Here is a 16,062-nt window from a genome sequence, read left to right as displayed (position 1 = left end):
TCCCCCTACTGGTCTTCCCTCTGAGAGCTGGCAGTCTGTTCCATGTAGCCGTGCCTCTGGTTCTATTTTGTTCATCATTTATTTTGTTCATTAGATTCCACATATGAGTGAGATCATATGGTATTTGTCTTTCCCTGACTGGCTTATTATGTTTAGCATCATATTTGCCACTTTTCTTAAACATCGGAACCCTTGCACATGGATGGTGGTTCAGCCACTGTGAAAAACAGTTTGTTATTCCTCAGGTGGTTAAACCTAGAGTAACCATATGACCCAACATTCCACTCTGAGGTACATACACAAAAGATTTCAAAACAGTTGTTCAAACAAAAACTTTACAGATGTTTATGTCATGAGTATTCACGTAGCCAAATGGTGGAAACAGCCTCAGATCCTTCCATGGATTTATAGATAAATGAAGGGTTGTGTAGCTCTGTGGTGGAATAGTATTCAACCGTAAAAAGGAATGCAGTTCTAATGCATATTTTACTGTGGATAAACTTCTAAACTATTAAGCTGAGTTAAAATATTGACACAATCATTGTATGATTCCCTTTATATGAAATATCTATACTAGATAAATCTATAGAGAGGGGAAGCAAATCGGTTGTTGCCGGGAGCTAATGGGAGGGGGGAAGGGGAGAAGTTGCTCAATAAATAGAGGGTGTTCTTTTGAGGTGGTGAGAAAGTTTTGGAACTAGATGGGGATGATGATGGCACAACATTGAATGTACTAAATGCCACTGAAGTTTACACTTCCAGCAATGTGGAGAAGGCCGGGGTGGGGTGCTGTGTGGAAGGGGGCAACTGAGGGACATTGGGGACATCTGTAATACTGTTAACAATTTTTTTAAAAGTTTACACTTCCAAATTGTTAATGTTCTGCTTTGAGACTTTTGTATATATGAGTTAAGACAAAATTGTGCTGGTCTAAAAATTAACTGAATTTTGGAATACCATACATGAAAACAAATCCAATTATGTGTAATAACATACTACATCATGTAATTGTTATTACAAGGCAGTGAGGAGAGCATTATTTAATAATAGATGCTGGGATTTTATTTTTCTATTTTTAAAAGTAAACAGCTCTGGCTGGTATGACTCAGTGGATTGCGTACTGGCCTGTGAACCAAAGGGTCGCTGGTTCCATTCCCAGTCAGGGCACATGCCTGGGTTGTGGGCAAGGTCCCCAGTGGGGGGCGCTCAAGAGGCAACCACACATTGATGTTTCTCTCCCTCTCTTTCTACCTCCCTTCCCCACTCTAAAATAGATAAATAAATAAATAAATAAATAAATAAATAAATAAATAAAAGCAAACAAACAGTAAAAAGTACATTACCTTATTCAAAAAAATATTTAAATGAAATAAAAATGGGAGAAAATATACTGAATATATTTCGTACCTCAGAGTAGACAGACTTTCTAAGTAAATTGCAGAATAACAATGAGACAAATAATATGCAGCCATCAGAAATAGCAAATGGTAGTCAGATATCCAGCCTTCTTTAATTTGTATTACTACTTTAATAAGAAGAAAGTAATAATTTAAAAAAATGAAACTTCTTGTTTTGTTGTTTATACTGATTTTCTTATAACTTTTGTCAGAGAAAAAATACTTCTGTTTAAATACAATGAACCTGTGTCACATCAAAAATTTAATAAAAATAAAAAATAATAAAGAAAACAATATAATTGAGTCTACGATCCAAGAATTGGACTGGAATAATACTGATAATGAGAAATATATTGTTATATAACATATAGAACTTAGCTAAAAGATTCTTTAGAAAAGAAAATAGCATTTTAGTTTGGACATTTTTCTAAACCTTATAAACTTCAAATTTGAAATAGTATTCTTGCTCCTTGTAATTTATATTGATTCTACAGAAATTACTAAACTGAAATTAGAAAAGTAGTACATTTAATTTTTTTAAATCCCTTTTTCTAATAGCAACAGTTTCTAGGAAAGACTACTTTCTTTAAAAAAAAATACTCCTTAAATATCATATTAAAATTTTCATATCATTTGTAACAAATTTTAAATATCAATTCATTTATCATGAAGCATAGAGCCCATCTATTAGAGTTTTGCTGTATTGATTGCCAACGCAGTGGAATTAACATGTATATAGTAAATTTCACCCCCAACATTTAAAATTCAATGCAAGAGCATCACTTAGACTTTGTTTTATATCTTTAAGTGCAGCCCTCCTGTAGTAATTGGTTCTTTTTTCCCCGTTACACAGGAGCAGGTCTTCAAAAGACCTGAGAGAAGATTGGAGTGTTGCAGCGCCCATGGGAGGGGTCAAACCCAGGAAAGAGAGAGGTGAAGTTGGACCCCATGCTTAGATAAGTGTGATCGCATTTGAAAGATCACTGAATTTTCATTTGATATATTTGTCATTTGCACAATGTTTAACAGTTTTATAACTCTTACGAGTGTCCAATAAAGAGCCTCCCATGTCCTTTGATCAGACATTCATCAATGACTACTATGTACCATGTACTTGTCTAGGCCCTGAGTGTACAACAAGCCCTGCCCACCTCTCGAGGAGCTAATGTATAATCCCAGTACTGTGCAGAAGGACTTTCTGTGACAATCAAAGTGTTCTACGTGTACGCTGTCCAATAAAATATCAGCCACATACAGTTTTCTAACACTTGAAATGGGGCTAGTGAGACTGAGGAGTTTAATTTTTAACTTAGATTGAAATGGAAATAGTCACATGTGGTTCACGGCTACCACATTGGACATGACAGCTCTACTGCACACAGAGATTAAGATTAATATTCTTGTCACAACTTACAAAATGTAAAATAATTTATATATTGGAATAAAGTATGCGTTAAAATTCTTCAATGTATCTGAATATATTCTTGATATTATATTATCTCCTCCCCATTCCTTACCACAAAAAAATTGTTAAAAGTCTTCTTTTAATGAAAGGTAACTATAAACTCAGGACTTTTTAAAAGCAAGAATATTTTATTCATAGCTGTCATTCATAGTTCAGCTCTGTTTCCACTTTTTATGTCTACAATGAAGTTGAAAACTTCATTCATTACTTTTAAAATTTTTATGTGATAAATGCTAAGAAAAAAATGTTAATAATTACAATAACTGTTAAATGAACTATAATTATATTTATTATAAATATGCACATTTGACTCTAAAACAGAAGATGGTATTGAGATAAGAAAAATTTATTGTAAATGTTTACAATAAAAAATATCAGGTGGTTACTTACTTATTCAATACGAAGTAGTAAAAACTAACTGAGATGGTATTCTAGAAAAAAAAGAGAGAGATGTCAACTACAATAATTGGAGGACCCCCAAGTTAAACACACAGCATTTATTTTAGATGCTGTGATAGAAGCAGCATAAAAGGACATCTCGTGCAAATATAGTAGATGCCTGTGGACACAAATATGTCCCATCAGAAGTGCTTTAATTTCAGTGGCATTAACTTCATCATGTGTTTCAGACTGAAGTCTTGTTATAGAAATTTAATGGATCATATGTTGGCTGGAGAACCCAGTTTTTAATATGTATATTGTCATAAAAAACAGAAAATTAAGAATATGAAGTTTTCAGGATGTAGTAGAATTTGAGGGGAAAAAAAGAAGGTAATAGCCTGAATAAATAGGGACCAAATAAAAGACCAGTCTAGAAAAAGACAAGTTTATGCAGCGCAATAGGGAAACCTGTTTTTCAAGAGGTTTTTTTTTTCAGGTAGAATGCTGAATTTCTTTGATAAGACATAGGTCCAAAGCAGAAACTGTGTGACTACTCAGCTTCTGCTTATAACTGTTATGTAATACTACTTTCTGGTAGAATTATTGTCTTAATTGTCCAAAACAAAAGAAAACGAAGATCTATTAGTTGCCTTCTTCTTGATCCAGTTTTACTGTTTTGCTCAGCTTCAGTTCTTTGGGGGGCTTTGCCTTTCTTGAGACTGTATTTGTTTATGTCTTCTTGTTATATCACATTTTGGCAGAAGTCACTGTTTATAAGCAGAAATGCCATCAGAGTGGGGCCCATATCCATATTCCTTACTGATCTTCCCAGGGAGAGAGCAGATTGCCTAGAACAGCACAGGTTCTCTATCCATTTCTTGTATAAATAGGTGAATGAATAGTCATATAAATCATTTTACTATTAAACCTTATCATTTTAGAGCTGTGAACCAGGAATCACAAATATCTCTCATTAAGGGAGTAAACTTGTGTTATAACTGAATAAATAGAATTTATAAACAGCAATGAAATTTTGGCAAGGCTAACTAGGGACGTTATTATCTGATAAGGTAAAAAATATTAAGTATCTTGTTTCTAGAAACCATCTAAGGTTTTCTGATATTTATCTGGTATAATAATTATGATTTACTTTTCTCATAGAATGAGAGGAAACACAGCATAATTTAAAAATGCAGCTTGTAAATAGAACATGTATTTTTTTTCTTCAGATAAAATATTAAGCATGAAAGATATTGGTTGAGATTTAGCTATTCTAACTATTTTATAAAATATTCATTTAAAAAGCTGTCTTTCAAAGTTTATAATCAATGTCATGATTGCATTATGAAAAGCAGTCTTTAAAAGCCTAATTCATTTTTCTAAAATCCTCTTATTATATATATTAATATTAAATATAGTGATACTACTAGTGCCCATGATCCCACCACCCAGTTTATGGGCTAATTCATTAACACATGTGAATGCCTATTCCTATTTTAAGATGAAAAGTGTCCAGAATTAAAGCAGGAAATGGAAACATTGCTATCAGAGGCTATCCATCTCATTAAAAGTCTAGAAACTGACCGTGCAGAAGCTGAAGAAGCTTTAAAAAGACAACAATCAAGAAGGGAAAAGATAAACATGACAATTGATTCGTGGTCAATCTGGAGACTTCAAGAAATCCCGTTAGCTGTGCAGAAAGGTAACAATAAGGATTTTCTCCATATCGACACTTACTTTGTTAGGCATGTTTGTGGCTCTGAGTAAAAAACAACTGTTTTAGTGACCATATGATTTTGCATCCCAACTGGTTCACTTTTGATGGATGCTGTTAATGGTAATGCTTAGTTGGAAGGAACGCACTGAGCAAACCTAGATCTGCTGTCATTTGGTGTGTGCTTGAAATTCCATAGGCTTTATGGTAGTCAAGGGTGTGCAAAATGTTAGCACATATTTCATATAACAACTACAGTATCTGAAGACTAGAAATTTAAAGTGATTGCCAGGTAGTATTATTTTCTACATCTTTCAATATAGGAAAATGCAAGAGTTCTAAGTGATACTTTAGCAACTGCATGCAGCTGTTTTAGAGAATTCAGTAGTGAATTTTATTGGTAACTGCTAGCAGGCAATAAAACTTAAGATATTTCCAAGAACTATGCAGGTAACAAATGCTTCAAAAGATCAATGGTATCCTTCAGACTACAGATGAGGGACTATTGGTAAAGTATTAAACAACCTAAAGGCATTCGATTTTTTATTTCCAAACAGTGTGTCTACCTATCAAAACATGCCTGACTACCTGATTTTGCCTGAAGCTGAAAGTTGTTTATGCTCTCTCAGGGTAAAATTTTAATTCAGAATTCCCCTGTTTTATAAATGGGTTATATTATGGTGCTGATATAACCTATCATTTAAACCAAGACACCTTTGAGAGAAAAAGGGATGCTATTATTCATTATTACTCTGGGATAATGGCCATTATCCCAATGATGTGTCAAATAATGTGTCAAACCAAACTCATATTCACCTGTTTTAAGTCTTCTAAAACTGTAGTCTTTAAAGTAGGATGTACACATTTCAGGGAGTGGCAAGAAAAGATTAGAAATTTTATTTATAATTAAAATTTTTTTCTTGATTATTTGCATTTTAATTTTATCTTTATAGTGCCTAGAAAAGTATCATTATCCAATGGTCCCTCAACTATATTATTTTAATAAAATAAATTACATGTAGGTTGAATGGCTTTTTCTCCTTTTAAAGTAATACTGGGCTCCCAGCTTGAACTCTATTTGTTCACTTTCTTCTGGAAAAGAACTGAAGAAGCAGGAAATGGGCCCATAGCCTAGCCTGGGATGACTTTCATTCAGACTTTGTCTATGCTCTTTTTCACCTTTTTTTTTTTCATCTTAAACACTGTTTTAAACACTCTCCCCTGACCTACCCACCCCCACCTCCCACATTCAATCCTCCCCACCCCCAGTGTTCTCTGTCCAGGGTGCTTTATACATGTTCCTTGACAACCCTTCCCCTTCTTTCCCCTTTTATCCCCCTCGCCCTTCCCCTCTGGTTCCTGTCAGTTTGTTCTTTATTTCTATGTCTTTTTCACCCTTTACTAAAAAGTTAACTATAAAAATTATGCCAAAAGCACTCTAAGCTCAGGTAAGAGTTTATCTTTTTCTGTCCAAAGGAATACATTTTATCTCAGATAAAAGTCCAAGGAAAGTAGCAAATATAAAACACATAAAGATCCAGATTTAATCAGTAGAAATAAATCAGTAGAAACAGACAACAGAATCTTACTCAAAAAGTTTTCAGATCTTGAATTATATAGTAGATTACACAATAAGTATACTTAATATGTTTCAAAAAATAGAAGTTTGAAAATAAAAATAAGGACTAAGGGACTATTTTTAAAGGAAAGCAAAAATGTTAAAAAAAAAGACTTACTAGAAATGTAAATTATATTCCTTAAAATTAATAAGACAGTGTTTGGTTAAATAGCTTTTTAGACAAAGAAAAGTGATAGCTGTAAAATTTGAGGAAATTACACGGAATGCATCACAGCTACACAGGAAGAGGAAAATATAAGTATTTAAAAGCATGGACTATAAAATGATGCACTGCTGGTGTGGCTCAGCGGATTGAGCACCAGCCTGTGAACCAAAGGGCCACTCGTTCAATTCCCAGTCAGGGCACATGCCTGGGTTGCAGGCCAAGACCCCAGGAGGGGATGTGCGAGGCACACCACACATTGATGTTTCTCTCCCTCTCTTCCTCTCTTCCTTTCCCTCTCACCAAAAATAAATAAATAAAATCTTTCAAAACATAAAATGAGAAGGTATAATATATATCTAATAGAATATTAAAATAGAATATTATATATATGTCTAATATATCTAGTATATATCTAATACCACAATGGAGATTATAATGGTAAGACTTAACAAGATAATGACTGACCTTTTAAAACAAAGTTAGAGTGGTTATGTACATGTATATATTGGTTGTAATAAACAGAATTGTACTAAAACAATTATGAACTTTTAAACAAATATTTTAATCCCATCAATGATAAATTCAGAGGGCAATATATTTTATAATGCAATAATAAGATAACTTTTGCTATTATTATTGTATGTCTAGAACATGAGGCCTATTTGAGAGATATTCTAGAATTACGATGGCATCTTGAAGATAGAGGTCATCAACAAACACAGTTTGAGGAACAAAAGACAAAATGGGAAGAGGCTAATGCAAAGCTTCAAGCAGATATAGATTATATGAATGAACTTGGTCCTCAACTGAATTCAAAGTTGATCCAGGAAATTGAAGCTCTGAAGGAATATACTAGGAAAAAAAATGAGGTAACTGAATAGTTGAATGGATATACCTTTTACAGATTGTTACGCAGTTACACAAAAATATTTCAACTCCAGTGTCTCAGTGGATTGAGTGCCAGCCTGCAACCCCTAAGGTCGCCGGTTCAATCCCCATTTAAGGCACATGCCTAGTTTGTGGTCCAGGTCCTCAGTTGGTGGCCTGCAAGAGGCAACCAACAGATGTTTTTCTGTCACATTTATGTTTTTCTCTCTTTTTTTTCTCCCTCCCTTCCCCTCTCTCTAAAAATAAATAGATAAAATCTGAAAAAAATTTTAAAAAATTTTGTCTCTAAAAAGTTAGTATGTCTTTAAAGGTTTCCTTTTCATGGAAAATTGACTTGCTATTTATTTCCCAAAGAAATTATTAAAACACATACAAGACAGTTGATTGGTGGTCACATCAACTGTATGGCCTTCTCGTACTTTTATATTTAAGAGTATTAATAATATTTAGTCAACCTACTTATATAGGAGATTTAAAAAACATGGTAATTTTTGAAATTATAAATCAAACTGAGGGAGGATACAAATAGAATATATTGGTCATTTTCATTGTTGATGAAAATAAATGAAGTAAAGTCTTTTTAATGATTAATTAAACTCTCTTATTTGTGGGATTGTATTATAGAAAATTAAGTTCCTTATGCCTGCCACAAAATGAACAAATTTAATTTTGTATTATATTTAATAATTTCAAAGTAAATAAAGTCAAATATCTCCTGTATTTCCCTCAAGAATTCCATTTTCTTCCCATATTCTCCAAAGACAACCTTTTCATGAAATTGTTTCTAGGAAAAATTTATATATTTTTATACATATTCATGTATTTATGAATAATACCTAGTATTTTAAATTTTCAAATCGTATAAAATGATGTGTGACTTTCTGCAAATTGTTTTTTAAGCTGACATTATCTTAGAGATCAAGCTACTGTTCGTACATACAGATCTAGTTTGTTCATCTTACTCACCATGTTGCATCAAATAGATATCTCACAATGTATTATTTACCATTTTCTCTTCTCTTGGTCAGCTGAGTTGTTTCCTTTATTTGGCAGCAAAAATACTAATTTGACTATAAACAGTAAGCTGCTACGATCATGGTTCTCTCTATGGGCCTGCGAACTTTTCTTAGATATATAGCTAGCGGGGTATTTACTGGGTCATTGGTTATACACAGTTTTAACTTTATACGTTCAATTGCTCTCTAAAGAGTCTCTAACAATATATATTACTGGCATAGTAGCAATGCTTAAGATTCTCCATTTCTTCACCATGGACAAGAATTTTAGTATTATTCTTCTTTGTTATCTAGTTTAATAGATATATGTCAGGCTAAAAGTCATTTCCCAATTTCCTCTTTCTCATGGTATTTGTAATGAGATGTAGGTGGGATTATTGACTGGGTTTTACTGAAAGACAGTCCTAACTGAAACACCTCAGTTGTTTTCAACATTTTTATTGTCAGATTTAAAAATTTGTCAATAGGTGTGTAAATTGGTATCCTTTTGTTCTCCTATGGCAGACACCTTATAAATAAGTGATACTTTATAAAAAAGTGATAAGAGAATGCATTTTTCTTTCATATTGTAAGCATAACTGACAGAACTGAGAAATGAAAAGCAGAATTATGAACAGTGGGAGACCTAAGTACCTCCTCAGAGAGAAATAGAATATTTGCATAGATACTGTAGGAAAGTAAGATAGAATTGTATTTCAGAGACAGGTTCTAAAGCATGAGTTCATGTGTTTGAATCCCAGCTATACCATTTAGGTCATAGGTATGTTTTTAACCTTTGTGCCTCAGTTTCTTCACCTATAAAATTAATATAATAACAGCGCCTGTATCATAAGGTTAATGAGCACATGAAATAAATTTCTATGTGGAAATATGTAGAATAGAACATATATTAATAGTTCAAATTGTAAGTAGAAAATAATCTGGATGTGAAATAATAACAGGAAATAAGATTGGACTTATATTTCATAAGTCTCATAATCTATACAAGTGAAATTTTATCATACATTCTGATATCTGCTTCCACTACTAATTTAAGAAGACTGAATTCATACAAAGTATCTTCTCTGACCACAGTGAAATGACACTAGAAATCAATAATAGAAGGAAACTGGGAACTTCACAAATGCGTGGGAATTAACACATTCCTAAACAAATAATGGATCAAAAAGAAGTAAATCAAAAGAGAAATTACAAAATACTGTGAGAAAATGAAAACAAAATAGGGCACATGAAAACTCATGGGATACAGTGAAAGCAGTGTCCATAGGAAAAATTAATAGCTGTCAACATCTACATTTAATCAATAACCTAACTTTATACCATATGAAACTAGAAAAGAGGAGCAAGCTAAACCCAAAAGCAGAATGAAGTGAATGATAAAGATCAGAGTGTGGAGCTAAAACAGATAATAGGAAAAAATAGAGATAGTAAAAGAAACTAAAAGTTGCTTTTTTTTTTGAAAAGGTAACAAAATTGACCAACTTTTTAGCTAGACTGATCAAGAGAAAAATGAAAAAATTCAAATTACTAATATTAGAAATGAATGTTGGGACATTACTGTAGTTATAGCAACAAAAGAAGAAGGTAGAGAAATTAAACTTTATCAAATTTAAACACTTATTCCATGTGATAAAAACTCTCAAGAAAGTGGGTGTAGGGGGAATGTACCTCAACTTAATAAAAGCCATAAATGACAAGCACATGGTTAACATTATACTCAAAGGTGAAAAAGCTGAAAACTTCACTCTTAAGATCAGGAATAAGATCAGGATGCCCATTTTCATCACTTTTATTCAACATATTGTTTAAAGTTCTAGCTAGAGAAATTGGCAAGAGATGAAGAAAAGAAAATAAGCTACCCAAATTGGAAAGTAAGAAGTAAAATTATCACTATTTGCAGATGCCATAATATTATATATAAGAACCCTAAAGAACCCACCCAAAACTATTAAAACTAATAAGTGAATTCAATGAAGTTTCAGGATGTAAAATTAATACACAAAAATTCATCACATTCCTACATACTAATATGGAACAATAAGAAGGAGCAATTTAAAAAAAAAATCATTTACAATTGCATCAGAAAGAATACAATACCTAAAAATAAATTTAACTAAGGAGTGGAAAGACCTGTACTCTGAAAATTATAAGACATTGAAAAAGTAATTGTAGAGGACACAAATAAGTGGAAGGATATACTGTGCTCATAGATTGGGAAAATTAATATTGTTAAAATATCCATACTACGCACAATAATCTACAGATTAAATGCAATGTCTATCAAAACTCCAATGGCATTTTTCACAGAAAGAGAACAAAAAATCTAAAATTTGTATGGAACCACAAAAGACCTTTAGTAGCTAAAACATTCTTGAGAAAGAAGAAGCGAAGCTGGAGGCATCACATTTCCTGATGTCAAACTATATACAAAACTATGGTAATTAAAACAGTATGGCTTTTGGCATACAAACAGAAACATAGATAAGCGAACCCAGAAATAAACCCACAAATATGTAGTCAGCTAATTTGCCATGAAGGAGCCAAGAATACACAATGGAGGAAGGACAGTCTTCAATAGCTGGGGCTGGGAATACTGGACAGCCACATGCAACAACATAATGAAACTGGACCACTGCCCTAAATCATACACAAAAATTAACTCAAAATGAATTAAAGACTTTAATGTAAGATCTGAAACTATAAAGGGAGTAAACTCCCTGGCATCAATCTTAGTGATGATTTTTAGGATGTGACACCAAAAGCAAAGGCAAAAAAAAAAAAAAATCAGGTGGGACTATATCAAACTAAAAAGCTCCTGCACAGGTGAAAAAACAACAAAATGAAAAAGCAACCTACTGAATGGGAGAAAATCTTTGCAAATAATATATTTGATAAAAGGTTAATATCCAAAATATATGACTGTTAGCACTCAATATGAAAAAAAGCTAACCCTCTATTTAAGAAATGGGCAGAAGATCTGAATAGACATTTTTCCAAAGAAGACATAGATATGGCCTAATAGGCATATGAAAAGATGCCCAATATCACTAATCATCAAGGAAGTGCAAATCAAAACCACTATGAGATGCTACTCCACATGTTAGGATGGCTATCATCAATAAGACAAGAAATGTGGTTCTGGTCAAGATGGTGGTGTAAGTAAATCTGCTATCCAGATCCTTCCATAATCACATCAAAATTACATCTAAACTACAGAAAGACCATCATTCAGAAGTGCCTGAAATCTAGCTGAGCAGAAGTCCTATAATTAATGATACAAAGAAGAGGCCACATCAGGACTAGTAAGAGGGGCAGCAGAGACACAGAACAGTCTGGTCTCACACCCAATGTGGCAGATAAAAACTGGGAGGGATATCTCAGCTTCAGAGCTCCCCCCTGAGGAGAAAGTTATCTGGCATCAGGGCAAGAGCTGGAATGGAAGCTTTTGCCCAGACAGCAGTGCTGGCAAAGGCCATTGTTCCTTTCTTCAGCCCTCCTCCTACAGAGTCAGCAGGCAGGCACCATATCAGAGTTTCTGTCAACCTGGCTAACACTGTTCACCCTGCCCTGGTGATTCCCTGAATCCTAGCCCCACCAACTAGCAGGCCCATCTCAGCCATTTCCAGTGGCTTTTCAATACAAAGAGCCTCTCTTGGCTCATGACGGGGACTTTCCTAAAACCTGTCAAACAAGCAGCATCTGGCCTCAATATATACTGTATGTCTTGCTAAGTGGCCCCAGGCCTGCCACAAATGGCAGCTGGCCTCAGTTCATAGCTTGGCCTCTCCTGGGCACCTCCAAGCCAAGAGCAAGTAGCAACCATCTGCAGATTGCTTTGTAGCTCAAGCCAGCTGGCCCCAGGCAGGGCACAGGTGGCAGCAGACCTTGGCCTGCACCCCCTAGGAGTCCCCAGTGACCACACACTTGGTGGACAATTTCAGACCATGTGGAAGCACCACCCAAGCAACCCCACAAGCGACACACTCAAGGGGCAGAGTCAGCAGGCACCAGAGCCCCACTGAAGTAAGTACTGCTCCATGGAGTTGGCCCCTGCACAGTTGATCCTCCATCGTGGTCACAGCCAGTCCTTGCAGCCAATAAGCCTAGGGGTAAATTTCTCCCATGGAGGTGCCAACAACAATGAAACCTCAACTACAATAGGATGGTGTCCACAGACCCCATGAGGGATGCACCTTGGGTCCAGCTTGCTTGATGAGGGAGGCTGTGCCACTGCACCCTACAGGACACCTACTACATATGGCCACTCTATAAAGCCCATGAGATGTAGTAGCTCTGCCTAATACATAGAAACAAACATGGAGAGGCTGACAAAATGAGGAGACAAAGAAACATGTTTCAAATGAAAGAACTGAATAAAACTCCAGAAAAAGAACCAAACAAAATGGAACAAGAAATCTACCAGATGCAAAGTTCAAAACACTGGTTGTAAGGATGCTCAAGGAACTTAGGGGAAGAGTAGATGAACTTAGTGAGAACTTCTTCAAAGAGATAGGAAATGTAAAATTGCAGATAGAAAATATAAAAAAGAACCAGTTAGAAATGAAGAATACATTAACTTGAATGAAAAATATATTAAAGGGAATCAATAGTGGAGCAGATAAAGCAGAAGATCAAATAATAGATTTGGAAGACAAGGAAGCAGAAAACACCCAAACAGAACAGCAAAAAGAATCCCTCCAAAATGAAGATGGTATGAGGAGCTTCTGGGACAACTTCAAGCATACAAACATTCACATCTGGGGATGCCGGAAGGAAAACAGAGAGCAAGGAACTGAAAACCTATGTGAAAAAATGACAGAAAACTCCCCTAACCTGGTGAAGGAAGTAGACATACAAGTCCAGGCAATGCAGGGAGACCCAAACAAGATGAACCCAAATAGGCCCACACTAAGACACATCATAATTAAAATGCCAAAGGTAGCCCTAGCTGGTGTAGCTCAGTGGATTGAGTACATGCCTGTGAACGAAAGGGTTGCCAGTTCAATTCCCAGTCAGGGTACATGCTTGGGTTGCAGGCTAGGTCAGGTCCCAAGAAGGGGTGTGCGTGAGGCAACCATACATTGATGTTTCACTCCCTATCTCCTTCCCTTCCCCTCTAAAAATAAATACATAAGCCTTCTTTTAAAAATGCCAAAGGTTAACAACAAAGAGAGAACCTCAAAAGCAACAAGAGAAAAGCAGTTATCTACAAGGGAGCTCACATAAGACTGTCAGCTGATTTCTCAACAGAACTTGGCAGGCCAGAAGGGATTGGCATCAAATATTCAAACTGATGAAAAGTAAGGACCTACAACCAGGATGACTGTACCCATAAATATTTAGAATAAAAAGATAAAGAGCTTCCAAGACAAAAAGCAAAAAGAGTTCATCGCCACCAAACTAGTATTACAAGAAATGTTAAAGCATCTTCTTGATGAAGAAGAAGAAGGAGAAGGAGGAGAAGGAGAAAGAGAAGGAGAAGAAGAAATAAAAAATGTGAATAATAAAAAGGCAATAAATACATATCTATCAACAATTACTTTAAAAACAAATGGATTTAATACTCTAATCATAAGACAAATGGTGATGAATGGGCAACAAAACAAGACCCTTACATATGCTGTCTACAAGAAACTCACTTTAGATCAAAAGATACACATAGACTGAAAGTAAAGGACTGGGAAAAGACATTTCATGAAAATTGAAACAAACAAAAAGCTGGGGTAGCAATACTTATACTAGATGAAATAGACTTAAAACAAAGGCTTTAAAATGAGACAAAGAAAGACCCTGTAATTCCACTTCTGGGTATTTACCTGAAGAAGCCCAACACACTAAATCAAAAGGACATATGTATCCATATGTTCACTGCAGCCTTATTTACAGTAGCCAAGGTATGGAAGCAACCTCAGTTTCCATGCATAGATGAATGGGTAAAGAAGTGGTGCATATATATAATGTCATATGACTTAACCATGAAATATGAAATCTTACCATTTGCGGCAACATGGATGAACTTTGAAGACATAATGCTAAGTGACAGAAGAGAAAGACAAATGTTGTATGGACTTATTTATATGTGCAATGAAAAAAAAGGAAAAAAGAATAAAAAAGCTCACAGATACAAAGAACATATTACTGTTTGCCAGAGGGGATGAGGGGTGGGCAAAATGGATGAAGGGAGACAAAAGGTAAATATTTCCAATTATAAAATAAGTAAGTCCTAGAGATTTAACATACAGCATGGTGACTAAAGTTAAACATTTTGCATATTTGAAAGTTGCTAAGAAATAGCCCAATTGCTTATGTAATGCAAGGCACACAATGCATTATACAGATCATGTATCATAGACATGTATGCTTGAAAATCTATAGGATCCTATGAACCAATGTTACCCTAATAAATTTAATTTAAAAAGAACTCTAACAATTATTTTTTTTTTAAAGACACTTAGCCAGCATGCTTGAGCCTTAGTATGTAGATACTTGGGAATGAAGCTCAAAAGCTCAACATAGCCTTCAAATTCTACAAGCAACTCAGCCTCATAACATCACAGAGACACAAAAATATTATCTACATCAACTCAGATGAGTATCCGTATGAAAGGCTATATGAGTCCCACACTGACCCAGTCCAAATGCTTATCTTGGGGATGAATTTGAATCACATGGTGTCACCCCATCTCCCAACACAGAGACCATTGCCCCAGTAATGCCTACATGCTTCCTCATCTAAAGGTGCTGAAAAATTGGACTTAGGATATTAATTATTGGACTTCTTCCTTTGATACTAGGAATTCTATTATTTTTCCTGAGCTTTTTGTTTGCTTAGCCCATCACCCTGGTGTGCTCCTAGCTCTCTGCTAAAATGTATATACCCGTATACTGCTGTGCCTAAAGGAAATTCATGTAGAAGTTGCTGTCTACAGAAGTTGCTGTACTAGTCTAAAAAATGAGATTTATTGCTTTTCCAGGAGGCAACTGCCTCATATCCGCTTACCACTTCACCCCTCGGGGAAAGGACTGCTTATTCCTCTGTGCCTTCTCTGACACCCTTCCCTCCCACTTTCCAACAGGACAGTCAGCCCTTTTCTCAAGCAAGAGCACTGTAACCACCCCCTTCTTTTTAGTTGGACAGAGAAGAGACAGATGGAAGAGGGAGGGGAGAATGTTTATGCTAGTAACAAAACCCATAAAAATGGAATATTTTGGACACTTACAATAAGATAATAATGGTTACTCCTGAATGAGAATATTACAGGTTATTTTATTTTTTATCTGTGTTTTCTGATTTTTCTTTAAGAAAGTATTTGATCAATAAAAACAGTAAAAACTAGCAGTTGCTTTTGTGGATGAAAAGATAATGGTTATATTTTGGTCATGTTAACTGAGGTATTGAAGTTGTTCTCTTCAGTAG

The 16,062-nt window shown here is 34.9% G+C and overlaps 1 protein-coding gene across 1 annotated transcript in view; it reads left to right on the top strand.

Moving 5' to 3' along the window:
* Positions 1-16,062, top strand: part of CCDC178 (coiled-coil domain containing 178) — a 280,932-nt gene that overhangs the window by 21,564 nt on the left and 243,306 nt on the right. The window contains exons 5-7 of the mRNA XM_053912249.1: positions 2,251-2,330; positions 4,745-4,945; positions 7,390-7,610. Of these exons, the coding sequence (XP_053768224.1) occupies positions 2,251-2,330; positions 4,745-4,945; positions 7,390-7,610 (502 nt within the window). The remainder of the gene's footprint in view (positions 1-2,250; positions 2,331-4,744; positions 4,946-7,389; positions 7,611-16,062) is intronic.

This window comes from Desmodus rotundus, chromosome 10, assembly GCF_022682495.2.
Source record: "Desmodus rotundus isolate HL8 chromosome 10, HLdesRot8A.1, whole genome shotgun sequence".
NCBI classification, from domain to species: Eukaryota; Metazoa; Chordata; class Mammalia; order Chiroptera; family Phyllostomidae; genus Desmodus; species Desmodus rotundus.
This window is presented reverse-complemented; position numbering and strand designations above follow the sequence as displayed.